Genomic DNA, 27,453 nt, shown 5'->3' on the forward strand with positions numbered 1-27,453 from the left:
AAGACGCTGAGATCCAATCGAGTGCACCGCCCTACAAAGCTAAGGCTGTACAAATACTAGCTAGACCGGTGGTTCTCTGTGAGCTAGAGACGACAACACTGCTCTTAGAGATTCGCAGCGTCCTTAGAGTTTTCGAACGGAAGGTGCTGCGTACCATTCACGGTGGAGTACAGATTGAAGACGGAAATGGCGTAGACGCATGAACCATGAGCTGCACGCGCTGCACGCGCTGCTAGAACAGACCCCCATTGCACATCTGGTTAAAGTTAACAAATTTCGATGTGCTGGACACGTCGCAAGAATGCCGGACGACAACCCTGTTTAATTTTTTTTCAGTACCCCTCCGGCACCAGAAACAGAAGAGCGCAGCGTGTACGATGGCTTGATCAGATTGAAAGTGACCTATGAGTGATAAGACGCCTGGGGGCATGGTGCCATACAGCCCAGAACCGAGTGGAATGATACAGTACGAGCCACCCCGGCTCTAGCCTGCTAGGTAAGGTAAGGTACGTGCTCTAAAAAGCCAGAAAAACCCTCTAAGAAAATGATACTATATTAAACTTCAGATCATCGAAAACGCTTCTAAAGACCCGTAGGAGACAATATAAAGAAATCTCAAAATAAACTCAGAATCCGAAAAGCCAAAAATTAAGATGATTCCAAATTAATCATAATCCCCGTAAAACGTTCTCGAAAGAGCCATAAAAGAAAATGATCCGAAAAACGCTTTTAAAATCCCGAAAAGAATTACTCAAAAAAAAAAATCTAGAAGCCAATAATTATAGATTATATATTATGAAACACAAAATAGAAAATGTTCCCAAATTGCGCGGCAGGGTACCCTGGTACACACCCGAATGAATTGAGATCGAGGGGATGCCTTTTCCTATCCCTCGCTGTACATTTAACAGAGTATAACATCGAAGATACGAAAACGTCAAAGCTGATACGAAAGTGTCATCGTCGGTCAGATTGTTTTCATAACTTTGCTGCTTCGGTTGGGGCTCCACTCCTGCGCTTTTTAAGTAGACACAGTGGATCTGGTTATTTTCCAAAAAAAAATGTAATCCTAGTGAAAACTCTTTATAATTTATATATTAGCTTTCCGAACCGAGTTTTCAGAAAAATTGAATCGGTTAAAATTAAACAAGTACGTTTTCACTGCGACTGAAGGATGACTTGACTTCCTTTTTCATGAATAATGAAAAAACCAAAGAAGCGAGAATGAACACTGCATGATGGCGAAAAATTTCCTCGTCATAGTAACACAGAGCAACACTTACTTTTATGGTGGCTATTCTTCACTGCCAGGCGAGAGCGTTGAAAAATGTCAGCCCCGATTTGTGCAGTTCAAGGTTAAAGTTTCCAAACCATCAAAATTCATTTTTAATATTAATCATATAACTTAAAGTGCAAATACTACAAATGTTTGGTTCTTTCTACATATTTGAAACCCCGGCCGAATATTATTCAGTAAACCGAACAGCAGACGGTCTCTCGATAATCGACGTTTCGATATGCCCTTTGTGTGATTATTTAACCACATTGAGCTTATTCGCTGTCCACTTATTCTAGCAAGCTCCTACTAGGAATTCGCAGAAATTTAAAATAATTCCGAGTGATGGGATTCAGCAAATTCCGACATTGTGAATTGGATGTCGTTCTCTCGGTTGTGGCCACATATTTGTTTTGTATGCTAAATGTTGCGTTTTTTTTTTGTAGTTCAACGAATTATTGTGGTTCGATGGAAATGTAACTTAACGCAATTCTAATAAAACTAAATTGCAGATTTTTTCGCCACCATCCGGTAGAAAAATTCCATATCGTAATGATTTTGCATAGGATTGACATCGAGTCCCTTTCTCATTGTTTGTTACCTTGATTCACATGCTTCAGTCAATCCTATACTCTATACTGCGATTATGTAATTCCGTAACAGATTCTCCAAACTTTACCAGGATAAACAATAATTAAACCACACTTTCGAAACTATACTACAAACCACTGCAGAACAAGAGCGGCTGCTATACAGTGTAATTTCATTTGCATGCCCTTTTTTGCTCCCACATCGGCAGAGTGTGTGTGTGTGTCTGTTGATGTGTGCTGTTTGCAAACCCTTGAAAGAACTCTCATCCAAAGTGAATAAGCTGAATGAGTGCTCCAGCAGTTGATGATGACCGGACAGAATCTTCGAACCCAAACCGGAGAAACAAACCATCGGAAGCAAAACAGGACAATAGATTCTGTGAGTGTAAGTGTGAGTGTGTGTATGGGGTTAGAGAGGGATGCTTTGAGGTAGACTGGTTTCACACCGTAAGTGACAAGTTTTTACTCACCACTTCCGGGAGACGGGGAATGCCAAAGGAAGGATTGTGTCGAAAAACTGCAAGCCGAAAGCAATTTATTTAGGGCAAAGTAGCGTAAATAAAAGCACTTGACATAATTGAAAAACTCCAGTCTTCGACGATTTTCCCTTCTTGGCTACGGGGGCCACGAGTACCAACCACATTACTCTCTTCCGTAGTTTCCTTTTTCGCTTCCCTGTCCCTCCCCCCGGGGAGAAACAAGGACTGACAAAACGTTCGGACCATATGGTTCTGCATCGGGTAACATCAAGTGAGGTTCTGGCCTGGTACCTTTCCTGAACGTTTTGTGTATCTGTGGGTACGGGCCCCGGTAAGTCCTGTAGTGTGAGGATGCAAATTGCTCACCAGGAAACTTTATCTACGCGTTCCGGGGCCGGCCAGGCTTGGGTGGTTTTGTGGCGCACAAACACATCCTACAGTCGAATCACTTTAAGTTTGAGCAGAATATAGCTTGGGAAATTTACTCGCATTTGTTGTACCCGAATCCTTGGTAAACATTTTAGTACTACCCTACAGTAAAGAACACCTTTGAGGGGGCTTCGTTTTTTTTCTTCTATCAAACTAAAGTTAGCTTGTGTATATCGCAGCATGATCGGTAGCTGCAAAGTATTCGGTAAAATTAATTAGCTACATTAGTTAGAGCAGATTTTTCTCGCGATTATGTATACCCCAGCAGTGGAACTCGTTTGTTAATGATTTTTTTCTTCTTCCTTTTGTTTTCAGATATTTACAAATTGTAGTATTTATAGTAGCGTACCAAATTAGTTTATCCAATTCGAGGCGGGTAAGTAGTCATCCAGCTGGTTTTATTCGGTGTCTGGCGCCAACTAACGCTATCGCACCAGTGGTCATCGCTATTTCAATGGAAACGAACCAATTATCATCTTCATAGGAATTTGGAAATTCACTGTCCTGTAAACAATCGTAAGTCGTCCCGGGGTGGGTGCTATTAGACTTCGCAGTTAGCTCGTTTTGTTTTAAATTTTTTTAATATCTCCCCGTCCCACGTGCACCAGTGGTACATATCAGTAGTCAGGAATGATGTATGGCTATGTATATTCGACAATTTGAGAACATAAAACTGGAATATTTTTAACACAACATTTTTCATACAAATAGGTGCCATAAAATTTTGCTTGAACACATTAACAATGCCAGGTTTCACGAAGATGATGTCCCCGAAATGCTGAGGATTAATTAATAGTCTACTTTTAATTATTTTGTTGCATTCTTGGGAACCTTTCGGTGCTATCTATACTGTGTCTGTTACTCGTGTATAAATTATTTAATTTGAAAATTAAGTCCATAAATTGAACATTTGGTCAAAACTCATGAACAATGTATAAACGATTTCATAGGACTTTGGCTTAGAAAGCTGAGTATTTTCCACGAGTTTGTTTGTTTATCATCTACATCTATAGTTTGTTTGTTTACTCAATGGCAATTTTCTAAAAGTGTATACATTCTGGCATCACTCTATTTAAAGTTATTGCAAACAAATACTAAACAAAATACTAAACACGAACGAGATGCTGGGAATTAATATTGCTTACTGAAAAAACCCAAATTAATCCACCTAGCGTTAAGACCCAGCCTTCCTCATTCGAACTTATTATTTGTTAAGGAAGAATTACACAACACTCCAATTTAAAAAAAAAAGTACACCTGGAAAATTTCTGCTGGATTTATTTTCAACTTTGAATAACGAATATCTGGTAACCAACAGCACAACTATAACGAACATTCAGAACCTAAGATTAACACACATATGAGCATTAGGGTGGAACAAGAAATAAATGTTAGCTCCCATGCACTTTCCGTGTTCCTTATGGGTCCTATAACAACTGTGTAACTTTTCAGATCGATCGGTGAAACGCCCGATTTGCGCCCGATTTTTGAAGTTTCCATGCGATTTTATATGGAAAAATCCACTTTTTCAATACCGTTAACTGGGGTGACTTTGATCACTTTTTTGATTGTATCTTCTCAATATTTTCAGAATATACTGAAAACAATATTGTTTGATATTTTTAAAATAAGTACTGGCATGCATTGAGGAAGATTCAGTCACTAGTTCGAAAGTTTAGCAACAATTTTGCTGTTTTTAAATATAGTTTAAAAATTTTACACCAATCATCATTCCGGGGTGACTTTGATCGCTTTATTGTTTTGATGAATTTGTAGTAACACTTTGCTACTCTCACTAAATTGAATAACCTAAAACGACTTAAACGAGTTTATAAATATGGAAAGCTATTTGGGGACGATTCACATTCTACGTGAACAGTTTATGTTTGCGAATGTCCAAGATTCATACAAAATTTTTAGAATATATATGAATGATTATCCACTGAGAGGGAAGGTGGTCTAAAATCATCAAAAACTAGTCCACGAGGAATATGACTTATGAAATTGTCCATATTTGCATGTTACTTCACGTCTTGGGTCTTTGTTAAGAAGAAATATGTAATACGCTGTGGAGAATATTGGGACTCAACATTGCCTCCGAGGAAAAACTTGCAAAAATAACAAGGAAATGTATTGTTATAATATTTGTTCATCTTAAGAACTAATCTGGGAACAAAATAGAAACACTTTACGTATTGCAACTTGTTGTTTTGAATCTGCTTGAACCGATTGTTTGTATGCAACAACAGTCGCCAATATTACACTTTATTTTCAATTAATATTTTAGCATGAAAAACAATCTTTAGATAGCAGGAAATGCATGAATAGTAACAATGCAGACATATATCCACACAATCAGTGAGCATTGCGTCAAATCTCAAGCACTACGAGCGCTTTTTACCACATTTTCAAAAAAGAGGTACAGTGATCAAAGTCACCCCGGTGATCAAAGTCACCCCAGTTTACGGTACTTATTCTCTAGAGATGTCAAGTTGGCTCTTGAAAAAATATCAATACATGACATTTGTAGGAAATTTTCCTGGGAAAAACTCTTCTGAAGACCGTAAGACCGTCATTTGGCACCAGTTTTTGTTTAAATTGGTTGTGTAGTTTCTGAGATAATGAAATTGTCTCGGTGCCTAAACTAAAAATCCGATTACAATGAAATTCAATAGGATGTTATGAGACCAGGTCTAGTTTTTTCAGGTCTCATTTTCAACTAATTCCGTTAAAACCGGTCTAACCATCTCAGAAAAGTGAGTGAGCTTAGGCAGTCTTTGAAATATATTTCTCTTTATAACGTGATTTCACATGTTTATAAATAACGGACGAAATTGTAGTGCAATTACAATGAAATTCAATAGAAACATATGGGGCAACTAGACCTTTCATTTGACACTAATTTTGTGAAAATCGGTTCAGCCATCTCTGAGAAAAAAGAATGAGTTACATTACTTTTGAACCATATGTTTAATCAATACGAAATTTAAACTTAAGGGTTTTGAAGACAGCCCGATCATTTAACACCAATTTTATTGAATTCAGTTGTGTGGTTTCTGAGATATTGATGTATCGTGATTTTTATATTTAGAAACATAACCTCTAAACTAAAAATCCGATTACAATGAAATTCAATAGCAACCTATGGGGCAACTAGGCCTTTCATTTGCAATTAATTTCATGAGAATCGGTCCAGCGATCTCTAAGAAAAGTGAGTGAGAAAAAGAGTTGCACATACACACACACACTCACACACACACACACATACACACATACATACATACAGAAAATGCTCAGCTCGTCGATCTGAGTCAAGTGATATACGACATTCAGCCCTTGGAGCACTTTCATACTTTTACTTTTTGCAGTGATTGCAGTACCTTTCTAGGAGAAAGACAAAAAGGGCTGTAGAAAATCCGAAGCAAACTCCTCCGGGATTGGCAAAATTGAATTCAAGTAAGGAGTTTCCGGCACTTTCGGGAACATCAAAAAACCCAACTGTTGCTTCTTTTTCGTCCAAGATTCAGCCAGAATCTGGACTGCTGAAGTTTTCAGACATTGTGGACTGGATTTTGGAAAATTTCAACATAACTGACACTCTTAAAAGTCTTCTGCTGGCATTTCTACCAACAATTAAAACGTTTTTGAAGCAGTTGACTGCTAAATGGCCCAATCGTATCCTTTGATGGCTAATTCATCGCCTTCCCTCTGTGAAACTTGGCATTTTCTCTCTGTGAAACTTGGCTCACTTCAAATGTAGATCTAAACTTCCATGATTTTAATATTATTCGCCTTGAACGAGACACCCCTTACGGAGGAGTACCTCTAGGGATTAAGAAGTACTATTCTGTCTATCGTATTAACCTCCCCTCGGTCCCAGGCGTCGAAGCAGTCGCATGTCAAATGACAATACAAGATAAAGAGCTTTGTATTGCCTCAATATATATTCCTCCCAGAGCACAGGTTGGGCAATGGCTGCTCTTTAATTTAACAGAACATCTTCCCTCGCCACGTTTGATTTTGGGAGATTTTAACTCCCACGGCGTGGCTTGGGGTTCCCCTTCTAATGATAACCGTTCCTCTTTGATCTATAACCTCTGCGACGACTTCGACATGACAATATCAAACAACGGGGACATGACACGCGTTCCGAAACCTCCAGCGCGCCCCAGTGTTTTAGATTTATCTTTATGTTCAACATCGCTACGGTTGGATTGCATATGGAAGGTAGTCCTTGATCCCCACGGTAGCGATCATTTGCCTATTAAGATTTTAATTGATAATGGTTCAACTCGCACGCGATCAGTTGATATTCCGTATGACCTCACACGGAATATCGATTGGAGGTTATACGAGGACATGATTTCAGAAGCTGTCAGGTCGATTCAACATCACCCACCACTTGAAGAATGCAACCTCCTCGCGGGCTTGATTCTCGACGCCGCGTTGCAACCCCAAACGATGAAATATCCCGGCGTGCGATCAAAGAACGGCCTCCCACTCCTTGGTGGGACAAAGAGTGTTCCGATGTCTACACGAAAAAATCCGACGCGTTTAAAACCTTCTTTTGAGAGAAAGGTAAACCCAACGACTTTACGCGGTATTCGGAGCTTAAGACCAAGTTTAAAAGCTTGGTCCAAGCAAAGAAACGCAAATATTGGCGTCGGTTCGTAAACGGAATGTCGAGGGAGACATCGATGAACACTCTTTGGAACACAGCCCGAAGAATGCGAAATCGTATAACGGTCAACCAAAGCAAGGAGTCTTTTTTTTTTACACATATTTTAGTTTATTCTGATTTGATTTTGTCTAAAACTAGTTACAAAGCAATCAATTACGCGTCAATTTGCAAGTAAAAACTTAGTTCTTCCACGTCTACTACACTGTCACAATTCATGACAAAGATGACATAATCAATGAAGAGTCTCATGATTTTTATTTGTTGTCGTCTCGGTGTGTTGTTTAATACCGGATGTATCAGGTTCTCGAAAGATAGCCTTCTTCTACTGTTTAGAGTCGTCATCAGAAGATTCTGCAGGTGCGACCATACTGCAGTCACTCGTTGACACTCGCTTAATTTGTGCTTCAGCGTTTCTGATGCTGAATTACAATGAAGGCACTGATCATTATCAGCGCGCTGAATTGTGTGCCATAGCAATCTATGCTCAAGCTTTTCATTGACTAAAAGAAACCAAGCACTACGTTGAACCGATGTCAGCATTTTGCTTCCAATGTTGCGCCAAACCCTTTCCAATTGACTGTTGGATGACGTAATTCTACTCTCGGTTGGTTGGTTTGATCAATATTAAAGCGATGGATTTGATCGGAGGATGGATTTTGTTGGATGTGGTGGGGCAAACGGTAGTGTGTTTGCAGGATCAATTTTAGGCAGGGAAGATCAGTTGGGCAAAGATTAGGATTTGCGTGGGGGAGGAAAGAGTTATAATGGGGCATGGATTCGATCTCCTTGAGATGACGGTTGATCAGTAGAGCCTTTGCTTTCAGTGCTGGCAAGTGTAGCTTCAGTCCTCCTCGGTCGCGTGGCCTGGCCAGTTGTTGTATTGGCACACGTGCTGGATGTCTCCTCCACAAAAACGTCCCGATAGTTGCTGTGATTTGAGCAGTGTGGACGCAGAATAGCGGCAGAATGGATGACAGGTACCAAATTTTGGCCGTAATAAAAGTGTTGAGAAGAATCACCTTTTGATGAAGAGTAAGAGTCCGCAGCGAATGCAGCCAAACCTGTTGCGCGAATTTGCGAATCAATTCGTCCCAATTGAGAGTTACCATGAGCCGAATTGAATTGGCGTAGATCACACCAAGGATTCTAATCTTGTTTTCTGTTTGTACCCAATCTACATGAATCGGATTTCCATTGACGAATCCTACATCAATGGAAGTAGTCTTGCGCAAATTAAGAATTGCTCCAGAAACACGTCCGAACCTGTGAAAAAGATTACGCATTGTTTCCAGCTTGCGTGCCGAAGTGGTGATCACGCTGATATCATCAGCATATGCCACGAGCATATGCGTTCGAGGGCCTCTACTAGGGGATGTAGGTACAACACAAATAAATGCATTGATATGGGATCCCCTTGCCGCACCAAGCGCTGTATAGGGATCGACTGTGTAAGGTGCCTGTTTATCAGCAAGCGGGAGAAAGATAGAGCAGCGACTCGTTGAAGCAAGTTCACTAGTTGCGTGTTGATACCAAGAGAGCGCATATTCGCAAAGAGGAATGAGTGTCTCACCCTGTCGAAGGCATGGTCTAGGTCGAAAGACACGAGTTTCCCAGCCTGTTTACGTGTTTTTAGTTGAGATATCCGATCCTTTAATGCAAGCGTGGCCTGGAAGATGTTTCTGTGTGCGTTGAAACACTTTTGGGCGTTAGAGAGTATATGGTGTGATGTCATGATGTGTTCCAAACACGTCTTCAATATGCGGGAGAGCAAGTTGTAGTCATAGTTGAGGAGCGATATGGGTCGGTATGCACCAATAGTGGTAACACTCCCCTTCTTCTTCACTAAAACGATGACACCAGCCACAAACTCCGTTGGAAAATTAGATTCCAATGCCTTGTTCAATATGAGATTGAGCTCTCGGTGAATGATGTTGAATGTTCGGAGATAAAATTCTTTCGGAATTCCATCCGGTCCTGGAGATTTTTTGGATGCACTTGATTTAATCGCCGCCCATATATCAGCCGTTGTAATCGCTCTCATACATGCTTCATTCGATGGATCGCCATCTGGGATGATCTGGTCACACTGGAACACTCCTGGTTGTGCATTTTCTCCGTGTTGTTCTGAATATAGCTCAGAGAAGTATCGATGTGTATGCTCTTGAACCGCTTGCGAGTTGTTGTAGAACTCACCATTATCGCCGTCCAGTCGTGTTATAGTTGTTCTTTTCCGTTTTCTTTCGCCAAGCTGGAACACCGACAAAGGTTCTCCCGCAACGAATTGCTCGTGGATTCTAACGAAAGCTTGCGTGGATCGTCTCTGCAGAGCAAGCATCTTTCCTTTCAATCGGTTGATCGTAGGAAGTATAGCAGGATGTTGGTAGTAGGCATCGTACGCTCGTCTTAACTGCCCGTACAGGGATTGTTGTGCATAGTGAAATTCATCGTAGGCTTGTTTTGATTTCCAGCGAAAGAAAGTCGGTGGATATTTAATTATACCAGGAAAGTATGTCCGGGCTCTGTTCCTGCGCAAAACTTTGTTCACGATACGTCTCCGGGCCACGACGCGATAGAATCACCTTTTACGATGGCAGAATTTTCAGTTGCCCTCCTGTCCTGCAAAAATAACGCGCCTGGGTTAGATAGAATCAAATTCAACTTGTTGAAGAATCTACCCGGCAATGCCAAGAGGCGCTTATTGAATTTATTCAATAAGTTCCTGGCTTGGAACTTAAGGGGGCTTTTGATTTCGTTTCTATTGACATTCTTGCGGGCAAACTTCACCGACAAGGATTTTCATTAATTTTGAACATTTTTTTGCATAATTTGTTGTCCGAAAAGCATATGCATTTTAGGCATGGTGATTTGGCAACATTTCGCATTAGCTACATGGGTCTTCCCCAGGGTTCATGCTTAAGTCCCCTTCTTTACAATTTTTATGTGAATGACATTGACGCATGTCTGGCAAATTTATGCACGATAAGACAACTTGCAGAGCCAAAGCTGCCGATTTGCAAGGACCATTGCAAGATACCTTGGACAATTTGTCTGCTTGGGCTTTACAGCTAGGTATCGAATTCTCTCCGGAGACGGCTGAAATAGTAGTTTTTTTCTAGGAAGCGCCAGCCTGCTCAGCTCCACTTACAGTTAATGAGAGAAACGATTTCTCAGGTTTTGGTATATAAATATATTGGTGTCTGGTTCGATTCGAAAGGCACCTGGGGATGTCACGTTCGGTATTTGATGAAAAAATGACAACAGAGAGTGAATTTTTTCCGGACAATTGCTGGATCTTGGTGGGGCGCCCACCCAGGAGACCTTATAAGGCTTTACCGAACAACGATATTGTCGGTGCTTGAGTACGGGTGTTTCTGCTTCCGCTCCGCTGCAAATACCCATTTAATCCAGCTGGAACGATTGCAGTATCGTTGTTTGCGTATTGCCTTAGGTTTGGCGGGCGTTCTCCCATTAAAAGACTGCTTTTTAGATCTGACTACTCGTATTCTCAACAAATGTTTGGTTTTGTTGAACCCCTTGGTAATTGCAAAATATCGATAGGCTAGTTGAACTTAATCCTCAAACCCGTTCCATGACTGTGTATTTCAATCACATGTATAAACCCTTCTTCATACACCTCTAATCGTGTCAACTTGTTAGATAATTATGTTTCTACTGTGTTTTTCGGATTATGGATCATGGATGTATGATGGGAGAAACTCGTGGAATCCCGAATCACTTACGCGTGCAGCAGATCTCTAAAATATATTTTAACAAATACAAAAACATCAACTGCGACAATGCGTTTTATACTGACGGATCACTTCTCAATGGGTCCACTGGCTTCGGTATCTTCAACAATAATTTTACCGTCTCCTACAAGCTCGATAATCGTGCTTCTGTTTACGACCCAGAATTGGCTGCATTTCAGTATACCTTAGGGATTATTGAAACAATGCCCACGGATCATTACTCCATCTTTACGGACAGTCTCAGTTCTATTGAGGCTCTCCGATCGATGAAGGATGTAAGGCACTCTCCGTATTTCCTGGGGAAAATACGGGAACATCTGAGTACTTTGTCCGAAAAATCTTCTCAGATTACCTTAGTGTGGGTCCCTTCTCATTGTTCCATTCCGAGCAATGATAATGCGGACACTTTGGCTGAGGTGGGCGCAACAAACGGTGATATTTACTATTATTTTGTCTACAATGATTTTTTTTAATTTTCACGCCAGAGTACACTCATCAATTGGCAGGCCTAGTGGGACAAGGGAGAACTGGGGAGTTGGCTACACAGCATCATCCTCAAGGCTTCCACCAAACCTTGATTTCGGGGACTTCGACGGATTGTCGTTAGTTTCAACGCAACCTTTCCGCAATTTTGGTTCCTTCACGCAAAACAATGACTACTCAGGAGTAATGTATAATGAATTGCGTGACGAGAAGAAAACTTTCCACATCAAGCTGAAATAAATCATGTGTTTATGTTGGAACAGTACTTCATTCAGGAATTATTAATGTAGAAGCTGTGGACTGTGTATCGAACTGGACAACAGACGATAATGTGTTCTTTCTAATGAATGTTTGATCACAGAAATGATTTAGTTGAATTACGGAGCTATACACATCAGGACGTATGGAACCAAATTGTGGTGCAAGAAATTCTGAGTACGATCGAAAACTGTTTACAGAACCTATTCTATGTTAGAGTTTGCTTCCCATGTAATCCGCAAAACACGTTTGAATTCAAAATAGCATCCTTGATAAGCAGTACTATTAGAGGATATCTTCTTAGATAACATCTCTTGTTGTTAGTGTAGAGCGTAAATATTTAGCAGACATGATTAACCCGAATCAGCTCAGAATTCACTGTGAATATTTTATTGTTTTTCAACTTCGAATAGGTACTGTGTCCACGTACAAAACTAAACTAACTTGATGTGATTTTCTCTGTCAAGCGGCATATATTGTTCATAAAAGTATAGCCTAATGATGGAAATATTATTGAATTTCTTTTTTAAATCGAGAAATGTTAAATTTTCCAAATAATGCCATGTGGCATTTTCGGGTTGATTCTGGTTAAGTACTATTCTAAAGTAACGTTTTGCCTTTCTCCTAGAAAGGTATAGCAATCACTGGAAAAACCAAAGGTATAAAGGTGGTCCCAATGGCCGAATGTCATATACCACTCGACCCCTTTCGACGAACTGAGCATTTTCTGTATGTATGTGTGTATGTGTGTATGTGTGTGTGTATGTGCAACTTTTTTTTCTCACTCACTTTTCTCAGAGATGGCTGAACCGATTTTCATAAAATTAATTGCAAATGAAAGGTCTAGTTACGCCATAGGTAGCTATTGAATTACATTGTAATCGGATTTTTAGTTTAGAGGTTATGTATCAAAATGTAAAAATAACGAAACATCAATATCTCAGAAACCACATAACCGATTCCAATAAAACTGGTTTCAAATGATCGGGCTGTCTTCGAAACCCTTAACTTTCACATTTTGTTATGATTGAACATATGGTTCAAAAGTTATGTAAAGAAAAGTTATCCTGAGGTTGTTTAAACTCACGCATTTTTCTCAGAGATGGCTGAACCGATTTTCACAGAATTAGTGTCAAATGAAAGGTCTAGTTGCCTCATTGGTTGCTATTGAATTTCATTGTAATCGGATTGTAACTTTGTCCGTTGTTTATAAAAATGTGAAATCACATAATGAAAGTAAATATATCGACTTTCTCCCAACGATCACTGGCTAATTAAAAGGTAGAAAAGTGATCCATATGGCCGAATGTCATATACTACTCGACTCAGTTCGACGAATCGAGCATTTTCTGCATGTATGCATGAATAGGTGTATATGTTTGTGTGTGGGTGTGTACGTGTGTATGTGCACCATTTTTTCGCACTCACTTTTCTCAGAGATGGTCTGACCGATTCTTTCTATCTTGGTGTCAAATGGAGGGTCTTTTTGCCGCTTAGGTTGCTATTGAATTTCATTGTAATCAAACTTTTAGTTTTGGCGCTGCGTCAAAATGTGAAATCCGCTTTTTTTTCTCAGAAGCTATGAATATAGTTGAATTCAAATTAATGTGCTTTTTAACCCCTGAACAATGAATTTCATAATGTATAAACAGAAAGTTATCGAAAGAAACGTAACTTGCAGACTGTTTAAAACTATAGCTACGATCAAAATATGTGGCCTCAACATCATTTGAATTTGATATTGTACTATTTCAATGTTTGCGGCCTTGCTCAGGATTGAAGTTGAAATAAAAAGTCATTTCTATCATTTCACTTTTTGCCTTTCTCCTAGAAAGGTATAGCAATCACTGCAAAAACTAAAGGTATTAAAGTGGTCAACAAGGCCGAATGTAGTATATCACTCGACTCAGTTCGACGAGCTGAGCATTTTCTGTATATGTGTGTATGTAACGCTCTCCCAATATCACTCGATTTTCTCAGAGATGGCTGGACCGATTTCAATAAAACCAATTGCAAATGAAAGGTCTAGTTGCCCTAAAAGACCGTATTGAATTTCATTGTAATCTGATTTCTAGTTTAGAGGTTATGTATCAAAATGTAAAAATCACGAAACACCAATATCTCAGAAACTACAGAAACGATTTGAACAAATTTAATTTCGAATGAAAGGGCTATCTAGAGAACCTTTTAACTTTTGAATTTTATGAAGATTGAACATGTGGTCCAGGAGTTATGGGAAGAAACGGGTTCTGGAGACTATTTAATCTCACTCATGTTTCTCAGAGATGGCTGGACCGATTTTCATAAAATCAGTGTCATATGGAAGGTCTTGTTGCCCCATAAGACCCTAATGATTTTTTTGCAAACGGATTATTACTTTGCCTGTTATGTTTAAAAATGAGAAATCCAGCTATGAAAAAAAAACATATTCCGAAGACTCATGGACTCACTCACTTTTCTCAGATATGGTTGAACCGATTTCCACAAAATTAGTGTCAAATGAAAGGTCTTGCTGCCTCATAACACCCTATTGAATTTTGCTGTAATCGGACTGTAACTTCGTCTGTAATGGATCGAAATGTGAAAATCACGAAACTTCATTATCTTAGAAACTACACAACCGATTAAGGGTTAACTGATGAGTTATGATTGAACATGTGGTTTCAAAGTTCGGCTGCCCTATACGTTCCTTTTTCATTTGATTGTAATCAAACTTAAGCAACCGTTAAGTATTTAATTGTTAAAACGACGAAAGTCTATTATCTCAAGTATTACACGTCTTATTTGAACATAACTAGTGTCATACAAACGAGTCACTCAAACTTACAAATAACAAACTTTATAACGATTTGATATGCTGTTCAAAAGTTTTGGAAAGAAAAAAAATTCAAAGACTATTCAACACTATACCTGCTTTGATCAATATATATGGCCTCAACATGATTTAAATGTGGTATCGTACTATTTGAACGTTCCCGGTATCGCTCGTGATTAAATTGTTCGAAATAAAGAGTAATTTCTTTTATTTCGCTATTTCTTAAGCACTAACATTACGTCAAATTTCATATTTCATACTTCAATTACAACATCAATATTTTAGAACCCAAAGAGTGAATATACCTTTATTGCATTTATGTAAATCTATTTTTACAAATAATAAGTTTGAATGAGAAAGGCTGAGTCTGACCGCTAGGTGGATTAATTTAGGTTTTTTTTCACGCGAATAATTATATTTTATGCGCGAAAAATCTAGACAAATAGTAACAAATTTTTAAAATTTAAAATAATATTCTTATAAAACAACGCAATCAGAAGACAGTTTGACAATTAAAATTTGTGATCGGACTAAATAACGTCTTATATTTTGGGAGGCGGTAACAGTAGAGCAGGAACGTCGTCACGAATCTATATAACATTTTCAACATCGAAAATCAACTGACCCGCTTTTTCAATGCAACAATTCCCACGGCCATCTCAGTTGTGACTCCACCAACCGACAAACTTGGTTTGTTTCCATTGCTTAGCACGTTATTATCGATTTGATTGAACTTGAAAGAGGCCCATTCTAAACAAATGTTCTTCCTGATTCGCAGTTTGGCACTCGACACAAACGGCAGTATGGCAGCAATCTATATTTACCAGAGAGTTATATAGTGCCGGGTGGCGAGGACGCACCGGATGACCATTGGGGCCCCTGGAGTGCCCCGTCCGAGTGTTCGCGCAGCTGCGGTGGCGGAGTGGCCCACCAGACGCGGGAGTGTTTGCTGGACACGAGGTAAAACCGCAAACTGTGCCAACGCGGCCGATTCGACAAACGGTGGCAATGTGTAGACTACAAGTGTTCAACCTTTTCACAGTCACTGCGATGAAAGCCAACATACTAAATATTTACTCTTTCTTCTGCATGCCATGCTCTGCCCTCGTCTCGTTTGCTAATCATCGGAACCACCTACCTACACGCACACAGTCCAGAAGGTCCGTCACGATGCCAAGGAGGAAGCCGAAAGTATTTCTCCTGCAACATTCAGGTAAGTCTGTTTGAATTCTACAATAACATAATGTGTTTTCCACCTTTCTCCGAACGCCAGTAAAATTTATCACCAGTTACAAGTTATTACGGGCTTGGCACCATAGAAAACGTCATAGTGGTATGATTTTCGCTAGATAACATTATATTTACGAGCTGGCCTAACCGGAGCGGGAATCTGGGCACAAGCCAAACATAAACGCACATACAATTAACGCGCTGCGTGAACGTTTTGTTTAAATTCCAACTGCTTTGGCAGCGGAAGGGTGCACTGAAGGATTCCGCGAGATATAGTGCGGATCTGAGAAATGACGATGTTTATATAGCCGTTTTAGCACTTTCGTATTTGCCAGGAACAGTGTTTATGGATTTCGCTAATCACGCTAGCCGCCGCGCCCGTACTGTATGAGATGCTGGTTCTGGGTAACGCGAGAGGGAACCGATTTAGCGAAATAATTCAGTGGCGAAAAGGGCATGTGTAAAACGTATCTTTAAGCCGTGTGCCGTATTGGCACACGCTGAGCCAGATAGGGCAGGTTTCCGTCAACAATCTAATCAAATACTGTTCGTGCTAAATCTTCACCCTGTTTTAGGTAAAATATTTTTTTAGGTTATAGGTTTGTTTAGTAGTTAATAATTGACCGATATATAAAAATATTTATCCATGCTAGAAATTTGCTCATCCTGTAAATTGAGAATGAAAATAACTTTCGATACAACCACCATATAAAATGTATGACGGACACTAGACACAAATTATTAAGCGCCTGAATGTAGTCTTACCGAACCGTCCTAACACGTGGATTATAGCATGCTAGAGAGTTGCTGTATGCTAAGGCTGTTACAGTAGGCTCGTATTATTCTGTGTAGTCGCGCTCCAATTGAGCAAGATTGTATGAGACTATTGCAAACATATATTGTGCATATATTCATTTAGGGTGTTGAAAAAATCGATGTTGAAAAAGTCAAGGTGCTCAGCCCTAAATTGAAAGATAATGTTATTTATAGCATTCTTGTAGAACATTTCGACTTTCTAAAAAATTGTTTTTAGGTTGCCCGAACATGATTTATAAAAAAATGACTTTTTTAAGTAAGGTACAAACCCATTCCTTTGCACTTTTTTGAATTCTTTTCGATTTCTAAATTTTTCCATTAATTTTTATTTTTGTGGGGTTGTTTTTGAATGGTTTGGTTCAGCATTGAATTCAGTTTTTCGACTCCCAGAGCCCATGAAACATCACACAAAAATTATTTTTAATAATTTTCAGATGAAGCCCTTCAAAACACAAATAAAAAAACTTTTAATCAAGAACTGAAATTTTCATTGCAAAGCGGGATTCACGACAAAAATTTACATGAAAAAAGATCCTTGATTTCTCATCGGGGAGCTGAGATATTGGCATTTTTCTATGTGATGGAAAACTATGCATTTAAAAAAAAAGTAGAATAACTTTTTTATTTTGGGAGATAAAAAAAAAACAATGTTCAGAAAACAAATGCATTTTTGGATTGCTGATAACTTAGTAGAAGGTTTAAAAATTTGGAAAAACCTGCGAAAAAAGATAGAACAAAAATTGTGATTTTCAGTGCCTTCTAATAGAAAACTCAATGTTGCTCTTAATATGTTAAAGTTTCATGATTTAAGATAACCTAAAACTTTGTCGAAGACACCTTGCATCTATCTCATTCTGATTGAAAAGTAAATTTTTTATATCACTCATTGGTGGATAGATCACCCATCTTTCTACAATAAAAGATGCATTTTTGAATCTTCTGAAACTTCTCCGAACATACCTTATGGTTATAATCAACATTTGAGTCACTTTTTGGGAAATTATACGCACAAACGGCAGAATAAAACACTGTGCAATGGAGATATTGAGCTTTAGTGGCGTTTTTGACAAAATTAATAGTTTTACATCACATGTAAAAACGCCAATATCTTAGCCCCCCGATAAGATATCAAGGATCTTTTTTCATGCAAATTTTCGTCTTGAATTCCGCTTCGCATTAAAAATTTCAGTTCTTGATCAAAAAAATTTTTTATATGTGTTTTGAAGGGTTTTATCTGAAAATTATGAGAAAAATTCACTTTTTTGTGATGTTCAACGGGCTCTGTGAGTCAAATAATTGAAAGCAATGCTGAACTAAACCATGCAAAACATTCAAAAACAACCCCACAAAAATCAAAAAATATATGGAAAAATTTAGGAATCGAACAGATTTGCAAAAAGTGCAGAAGAGTGGTTTTGTAGCTTGAAAAAGTAATTTTTTTTATAAATCCAGTTTGGGCAACCTGAAAACGATTTTTTAAAAAGTCGAAATAATCTACAAAAATGCTATTAATAACATTATCTAAGGGGTTAGCACCTTGATTTTTTCAACATCGATTTTTTTGGGAAAGCCCAATATTCAATCAATCAAAGCTTTTCTCAGCTTAGTTGTTTTTTTTTTTTGTGGGGTGCTGTATCATAATCGGAAAAGTCTAAAAATGTACCATGATCGCAACAATTTTGAAAAATGTACCATGATCGCAACAAATTTGAGATTACCCCAATATTTAACGTAAAGTTATTTCAAATATTTACCGGCATCATCAAACAAATTCTCCTGATGATGTTTAGAAAGTTTTTTTTGGATTTTTTGAGTAATACTATCAGTAAAAATGTTTTTAAAAGTTATGCATTTTTGAGCCCTTACGATTGCTGTCATGCCTCGTTTTCAAGTACAGTATAAGGTAAGGAACGGCTTAAGCAGTAGCGCCTAATTCAATCAGTCGCAGAAAACGCCTCAAACTCCTGGTTTTTGACGTAGGACTACGTCTTCGTTTTCTATACTAGATTACACTTTGTGAAATTGAAAATGAAACTGGCAAATATTGCGTCAGATTTCAAACCATTATAGCAAGCGAACGACTTAATGCCATTTTAGTCATTTATATGTCGGTGGATAGATAAAATGTGTATCAATTTTTGATATATTGTTCTACATTGTTGCCTTTCTGCTCAATGGTGGAAAAAGGTGAAAAGTTCCAAGGTCAAGCTTTCCCATACATTTCCCTCGTTATTGGCTTGCTTCCCGAGCACAGATAACAATTTCATGGACGAAATAAATTCCACAGCCTACATATTTTGACTCAACATAGTGTTTTGGTTTGTTTGTTTTTCTCTAAGCTGTGTGGCCACGCCCTAATGTCAAAAATCTACTCTGAACTCGATACAGAAGACTGCGTGTAGAAAATTCAGCTTCAGTCTAGTTTGTTACACAATAGCGAGTGCAATGCAGCTGTGAAAGGTACGCGACATTGAAGACGAGAGCTGCATACTAGTCAACTTCCAGGCACCGCGGAGGATGTTACCTTTATTTAGCATACGGCAGCAACAGTTACCATCGTACGCTGCAGCATATTTTGCTGGCACAGCTACTGCAGGGCACAGCGAAGAGCAAATTTTATGCGCGGCCAACAAAATATTCAATACTACCGGTGGTGGTGCGATCATCAGCGTTCTGTAGCACGAATTTCATACTGAATATAATGGAATCGGTTCTTTTCAGAACTATAAATGCTTGAAGATAAGAGTTATGAGAATTTTCACAACTACTACTATAGTAAAATTTTCATGTATTCATGCATGTTGTCATTAGTTTTACAACAACGATCATCAAATATAAACGGTAGTGTTGCCTATGAACAGTTTATCGCTGCATATAATATATACATTTAGTACTACGTCACCATTTCATACAACCCCTAGGGCCTTGTAGTATTTTATCAATATCGACAATTTCAATGATGGAAACGAAAACTTCGATTGTCTAGCTATCTTACGAATATAAAAAATACCGTTAATCACAAAAAAACTCGACTACTTTGTGATAAGATCGTATGTCTAAACGTAAACAAAACGAGTGAAAGTTATATTCCTTGTACTTCACAAGCACAAATCATCTCTCACTAGTTTTGTTTACGTTTAGCCATACGACCTTATCACAAAGTAGTCGAGAAATCTTTGAACAAACATCATTTGAAACAAATTTAAAACAAAAAACGACCTATATTGCAGCCATTCAGGAGCCACTTCGAGTGCTGCAAAAAACGCCTGCAAAACAGATGGGAGACAAATCGCGCGAAATGACCGATGGTCGAATATCGACCATTTTGAATGGAATGAAACTTTGCACACGTATTTGGCTTAGCAAACTGAGCATTTTTCACAGGTTGAGAGATTTTTTACACCCATGAGTTACATTCTAAAAGGGCGTATGCCTTTTGGCACAGGTTTTATTCGAAGCATTGTAGCCCAGAAACCGTTGGTTGTATAGAAAAACTGTCTGAGAATGAGTTGTAGGGAATTAAAAATGCACCATAAAAAAAATATACACTGTACAAAAAAAATTTTCTGTTTGACCAAAACAAATTAAAAATAAACATTAAATTTCAATTTGAAAACAAAGAGTTGAATTTTTTTTTATTTTTTTTTAAAGAAACTTGACGTTAATACGCAACTTTTTAAAAAAAGTCCAGGATGGAGAAATGAAAAATATTTTTTTAATGGTAGATTCATTTTTTTATAAAAATTCTAATTTAAACATTTTTCAAAATATTTGTATTCTGATGATTTTGAAAGATGTAGAAAGTCATTTTGAATCAAAAAACCCTTGGTAGTAAACATTTTAAAGGCATTGGTTTTCGTATTATTTTGAATTTTAGCTCGAAAAATTATTAATAATTCGGAAAATACACGTTTTTCTTAATTTGTCCATGGTTCTCTAGCAAAAACCATACGTTCATTGGAATGCTTGATCAAAAATATACAATTCATTCTTTGACAACAAAACGATTGGATAAATAACTCAAGCGCTAAACCTTAGCCTTCCTACGCGTTTCCCCTTGCCGAATGTTTTATAAAAAAAATATGTTTGTCGTGCAACACTATCACTTGTTTACTTATAATAACTGTTTGTAAAGTACGCAACCAATAACTACTGGGTTACCTATAATATCTGTTTTCGTATATAAATACGATTGCACTACTCCAGATGTGTTAGTAACAGTTTGCATTTTGTGAAGATGAATAAAGTGAAAATGGAATACACCAAGCCCAAATGCTGTAAACCCTTTTCTGATCATCGGTGCTCATCAAGCTTACGCAAATTAAAAAAAACGTTATTGCAAAATTAAAAATATTGAACAGTCAAGCTCATTTTAATACGTCTATCAATCTGTGATTCGTGTAGTTATTGGAATGATAGTCAAGCCCCCATTCATTCCTTCGTTGTTTACTATTCAAAATCTGGGACACTTAAGAATATCAGCTTCATCATAATATCGGAAGTACTCCATCATGATACAGTTGCGGTTCAGGTGTTCATTGCCAAATTAATGAGTTTTTTGAAAACGACAATAGAGTTGAAGAAAGCGATATTAATGTCTGATGGAGCTGCCTCACAATATAAAAATAGAAAAACTTTGCAAATCTTTGCAAGTTCAAAACAAAATATAACGTCGATGCAGAGTGGCATTTTTTTTGCGACTTACATGGTAAAGGCCCAAGCGATGCAATTGGTGGCATGTTAAAACGAATGGCAGGGAATGCAAGTTTTGCTAAAGAACGTGAACATCCCATTACAAGTGCAAAAGAATTGTATGATTGTAATAAAAATTCATCAAAAATGTCTTTTATTTGGGTATCATATGAAGAATATGAACAAGGAGTAACAGAATGGAGCATTATTTTCAAAAAATTTATAATAATAGCTGCCACACAAAAGTATTACTCTTTTGTTCCGATTTCAGAAAATAAGATACAAACGAAGCTGTTTTCAAAAGATGACGAATCATTTACTTATGATGTATATAAAATATAAGGTGAAACTAGTTCTGTAAAGTATCTATGTCATAAAAAAATATGTTCCTAAGATAATATAACTCGAAAATAAATATTTATTCCTTATATATATTTATATCACTAAGAACATTTAACTCTTTTCTTGAGAACCGTTCGCCCAATCGTTTTGTTGTCAAGGAATGAATTGTATATTTTTGATCCAGCATTCCAATAAACGTATGGTTTTTGCTGGAGAACCATGGACAAATTAAGAAAAACGTGTATTTTCCTAAATAATTATAATTTTTCGAGCTTAAATTAGAAATAACTCGAAAACCAATGCCTTTAGAATATTAACTACCAAGAGCTTTTTGATTCAAAATGACTTTCTGCATCTTTTAAAATCATCAGAATACAAATATTTTGAAAAATGTTTGAATTAGAATTTCAGAAAAAAATTAATCTACCATAAAAAAATTATTTTTCATTTCTCCATCCTGGATTTTTTTTAAAAGTTGCGTATTAATGTCAAGTTTCTTTGAAAAAAAAAAATAAAACAAAAATTCAACTCTTTTTTTTAAATTGAAATTTAATGTTTATTTTTAATTTTTTTTGGTCAAAAAAAATTTTTTTTGTACAGTGTATATTTTTTATGGTGCATTTTTAATTCTCGACAACTCATTCTCAGACAGTTTTTCTATACAACCAACGGTTTCTGGGCTACAATGCTTCGAATAAAACCTGTGCATACGCCAATTTAGAATGTAACTCATGAATATAAAAAATCTCTCCACCTGTGAAAAATGCTCAGTTTGCTAAGCCAAATACGTGTGCAAAGTTTCATTCAAATCAAAAATGGTCGATTAAATTTTCGCGTATTTCCAGGCGATTTGAAATAATTTTGCTCATGGATACTGCTTAAAATAGGTTCGGGGTGATTGGAATAGTGTCCGTCGATTGGAAACTTTAATTGATTATTGTTAAAGTTTGCTAACTTAGCTTTATAATCTGAAAACAAGTTCTGAAAGATAAAACGATAAATAACAGATTGTTATAATTGATATAATATGAATTTCACCCAACACATTTCGAGTATTTCGTCTGAATACAGAGACGGTTCCTAAAGCTGCTTAGAATATGTTCCCTACCATATATTCTATAAAGTAAAATGCTTCTATCACATCTGAATTTTATGTAAAAATACTTCTTGTGCGAAGTATTTGCTTCAAAGTTGGAATTATTGGTGAAATGCGAAGGCCTGTTTTGTATCATGATCGGAACAGCTCTCTTCCGAGATTTAACCGCTTCACTTTGCCTGTGCTTGATATAATGATTGATTTCACGTAGTGTATTCATTGGAAAATTATTGTTAGAAGAACTTTTTTCTTGAGAGTACCCGTTTTGGAATGCTGAGTAGAGTTTTAGTAGTAGTAGTTAAATTTTCTACCTAAAAAATACATGAATTCAAATGGATCTGAAACAAAGTGACTGTTCCGATTATGAAACATTTTTTGTTCCGATTATGATTCACCCTGTTCCGGTCATGGCACATATTCTATTATCAGATAATACGATATATTTGTATTTCTATTTCAAGCAGTAAATGTGGAGCTGACGATTGAAGAATGTACTAACTTCGTCGGGAGGCCGGTAATGGACATTTTTCAAATGTTCAATATTTTTTATTAATTCGCAATGCGTGAATCTTCATGAGGAATACTTATGGATTTCTTTCCATTAAGAACTTTTTAAAAAACATTAGTCTTCACTAAACGATCTATTCACTACCAAATCTAAACTAGAACTGACTGTGACTTCTTCTCCTAACCGTCTAACAACCTAACTACTAAGCTAGCTTGCTGAGGTCAGCTGGGAACCATCATCGGTGGCGGCGCGATGTCCCTCGTTCAATTGTCACGTTCCAGGATTCATATTCCAATCGTCGTTGCTTTGTAGCTTGGTGCTGCATGGGAACGATGATGCTGAAGATTCAAAATTGATGAGCTGGCTGGTTGAATGTTTGACGCTGCGTGAGAACTGCAATGTGGAATGGCTGGCAAGTTGGCTCATCTGATGCTGGATGATAACCACGATATGATAAAGGAATGGCTGGGAAGTTGTCTCGTCTGATGCTGGGTGATAACCACGATATGATAAGGGTAAGCTGGCAGGCTCGGACATAACTGAATAAATCGGTTTTTCTTTACGTTTTTCCATCTTTTTTGACAGCTCTTGAAAAGAATTCCAAATTTTCAGTTGTCACTCGTTATATTCATCTTATTGCTCTTATTTGTCCAATTTACTAAAAAAATTTACTTTTTTTAGTAAGAGTAGTTTTATTTTACCTCTCGATTCAGTCGAGTAGTCGATAGTTACAAGAGCGAAATGAAAGCTACGAGAAGAATATAGGTGCCGAGGGGGATTCATCGAATTTTTTTTTTTTGCTTGGTTCTTAGGGTGCTCCCTTATGAATTGGGGTGGTGCAAAAATCGTCACAATTCAATTTATTTTATTCTGAAAAATGTTTAGCTTTTATGCCGTTTGATCGATTCAAGATCTTTCTACGACAAGTTAGAGGTCTTTAAGGGAAAACTATGAGATCGTACAGTAGTTCATTTCACCGTCATTGGAAATATAAATGACTATTTTTTTTCCATTTATTCAATTTATCCTCTCATTTTTCATCTTGTAGTACTGGAAGCGGTTTATAAATTTATATAAAGATGCTTGAGACTACTGAGAAAAAATTCCTGTATACTTCCCAGTCAATCATTTTGTTTAGATATACGAAACTGAATATTTACCAACTGACCACCATACGTCTCCATATTTTTAGTTTTCAAAATATCTCCCTTTGAGCGATGTGCAAAACGGTACCCAAAAATTTGAAAAGTATAATAAATTTCCCGTTGATTGTTGGTTATCCGATCGTTCCAAACTGTTTCACAGGATTGTACGGTAGAAATGAAATTGAAAATACATGTTTTTTTGGCTTCCCTGCAAAATGTTTCACCTCAATTGAGAAATTAGTTGTATTTAAGGCAAATCTTGAAAATCAACCAGAAAGTACATAAATTTCCCTTCAAAATGAAACTTGTTGAATCAAAATCGGATCAAGACTGAGGGGGTTACAGGTGTTTGAAGTTAAGCTAGTTAAGTTGTGATATTCGAACATGAAAAGCATCGAAATTGCCTGATATAGCAACATTCAAGCGATTGTCATAAAACTTTGAGAAAATGTCACTTACTGTTTGAGAATCTTCGGAGAAATGCAAAACATCAGAAATATTGACATGAAAAATCAAGGTTTTTTCCGGCCTCCGACCACTGTGCGCTCGTGGAATACACTGTTTATTCGGGCGGGCTTTGGTGATCCCTGTCACGTCTTTAAACCATTTTTCCAGATCCCGTGAAATATGCATTGTATTTAATGCTTTGACTTTAGGCCGGAAAAATATAACCCAGGGTCCCAGGGATTCTTTTGAGTACAACTTCACCCAGTGGATCAAATCTCGAGCCCTTCCTTTAGTGACCTTCAACGCCTTGTGTCCGGAAGGATCAGGCTGAAGAACGAGCGGGTTTAGACCCTCGCAATCTGTCAGGCAATCTTCGTCGTCCATGCTGGATGCACGAGCCAAGCACGCAGAAGCCAAATGTCATCACTAATGTAGCAGAAAAAAAACAACCCAGTAACTACTTATGTTGAGTGACCGGCTTTCTGCACAACCAGCCACAGGCTATTCCAATCCGGCAGAGTATTGTTTCACCGCACTCGAGCAGCGAATAGTCTGGTGCATTCTACACACTGCACAGTGGTCTAAACTCGAAAAATCGTGATCGTTTCAGATTTGACTGTGAAATGTTGATTTTATGTACCCAGTGTCTTCAGCAAGTTTATTCCATATAACAAGGCCTTTCTTTTGGCGTTTTCGGTTTTTTGATCAATCCCCCTAGTAGTTAGATAAAAAAATTATTTTTTCTAATTTTCAAAATACCCGATTGCTTCCTTCAGCAAAGTTGTAGGAAAATCTATAAGAAAAAGAATTAGTGAACACTGTAATCTTCTATCTGTACGTCTGATATGACGAAATAGAGTTTTACGAGGAACAGTCCTAAAATTAGTTTTTTGTCCAAAACTTTTTCTGTAATCGTCGAAACAGTTCAAGATGTTCTAAGATTTCGTTCATTTTGCTAAGCCTCGCATTTTTGTAGAATACAGTAAGGTCACTTTTTACGCGGGTTTTTTTAAGCGGGTTGCTTTCCTCCATTACTCAAAAACGGTACAAGATATCGACCTCATTTCAATCACGTTTTCCGTTTTAGGCCACGAGTGATCATATATCAGTTTAAAAAAAATTCACAATTTTTGGTGTAAATACTCAAAATTTAAAATATTGAATATTGGTCTCTAGATTGGCCACAATCATATTCAAACAAAGTTTTAACGTTTCAGGACGGTTTTCTTTGTTATATTTGCAACTCAAAAAAGTCGTTTTTTACGCGGGCCCATACAAATTTGGAACGCATCCCCCGCGTAAAAAACGACCTTAGTGTATATTGGTTTGATATTTGATATTTTGTTGTTGTAAAGATATTTCTAGTTTTTTGCTGAAAATAGCCATATTTGAGTCCAGATTTCTCCGAAGGTTGCAGATAGTAGCAAACCAGACTATATGCATTTGAAAGTTTGTCGAAAGAATTGCATTACTCAAACGAGTTCCACTGTTTCTGGTTGTATCCAACCGAGTACAGAATGAAAGAAAAACACCCCTCGTAACAGTCAGATTCAACAGTTATGACGTATAAAGTTGAAGTATTTAGTAAAAAAAAATAAATTCTATACTTTATGTTTTCGGTTTTTAATGATTTACTCTACGTCAGATGCTTCCGATGATTTCAAATTTTCTTCTGTTTTAGTTAAATCTAACAAATATAAAGCATCAATTGATAAACTTCGCTCAGTTTTACAAATGATGCTACGTTTGCTAGAAATAATTGGATCCGATAGCTCCAGCAAACGGTGAAGAACATCGGTGTTTGTAGCCACCCGCGAAATTTTACAGGAATGATGTTCACGTGTTTCCCGAATAATTTTGTTCAATGCTTCCTGTGCTTCTTCCGAGAGCTGTCCTATGGGAACCAGAAAGTGGTCAGCAATCTGTGCACCGTGAATCAGTATTTTGTGTACTGACGCAGGTAGATAGTACCATGGATATAACTCCACTTATTTTCGCGCCGTGTCGATGCAATATTTATCGAATTTTTCAGTGTTTAAGGGATGTGTTTGAAGGATGGCTCCACAAAACTTCAGTACATTTATATCAAGTCCTGTGAAAAAATGCAGGATTATAAATGCAAGAATAATTTGCAATCATCGAAGAAATATGGTCTCGAAATATGTCTATTTTCAACAGAAAACTAGGAATATCTTTACAAGAAATCAAAATATCAAACCAATATATTCTACAAAAATGCAAGGTTTAGCAGAATGAACAGAATCTTAGAACATCTTGAATTGTTTCGACGATTACAGAAAAAGTAATGGACAAAAAACTGATTCTGAGGGGTGTTTTCTTTTCATTCAGTACTCGGTTGGATACAATTGGAAACAGTTGAACTCTTGCAGGTAATGCAGTTCTTTTGACAAACTTTC

General features: G+C 37.4%; 1 protein-coding gene across 5 annotated transcripts in view; it reads left to right on the plus strand.

Moving 5' to 3' along the window:
* The window catches only part of LOC129718552 (papilin), a 206,662-nt gene that overhangs the window by 155,938 nt on the left and 23,271 nt on the right, over positions 1 to 27,453 (plus strand). For all 5 annotated transcript variants that reach the window (XM_055669428.1, XM_055669427.1, XM_055669424.1 and 2 more), the window contains exons 3-5: positions 3,090 to 3,150; positions 15,539 to 15,720; positions 15,913 to 15,973. In XM_055669428.1, coding sequence (XP_055525403.1) covers positions 3,090 to 3,150; positions 15,539 to 15,720; positions 15,913 to 15,973 — 304 coding nt within the window. The remainder of the gene's footprint in view (positions 1 to 3,089; positions 3,151 to 15,538; positions 15,721 to 15,912; positions 15,974 to 27,453) is intronic.

This window comes from Wyeomyia smithii, chromosome 1 (assembly GCF_029784165.1).
Source record: "Wyeomyia smithii strain HCP4-BCI-WySm-NY-G18 chromosome 1, ASM2978416v1, whole genome shotgun sequence".
Taxonomy (NCBI): Eukaryota; Metazoa; Arthropoda; class Insecta; order Diptera; family Culicidae; genus Wyeomyia; species Wyeomyia smithii.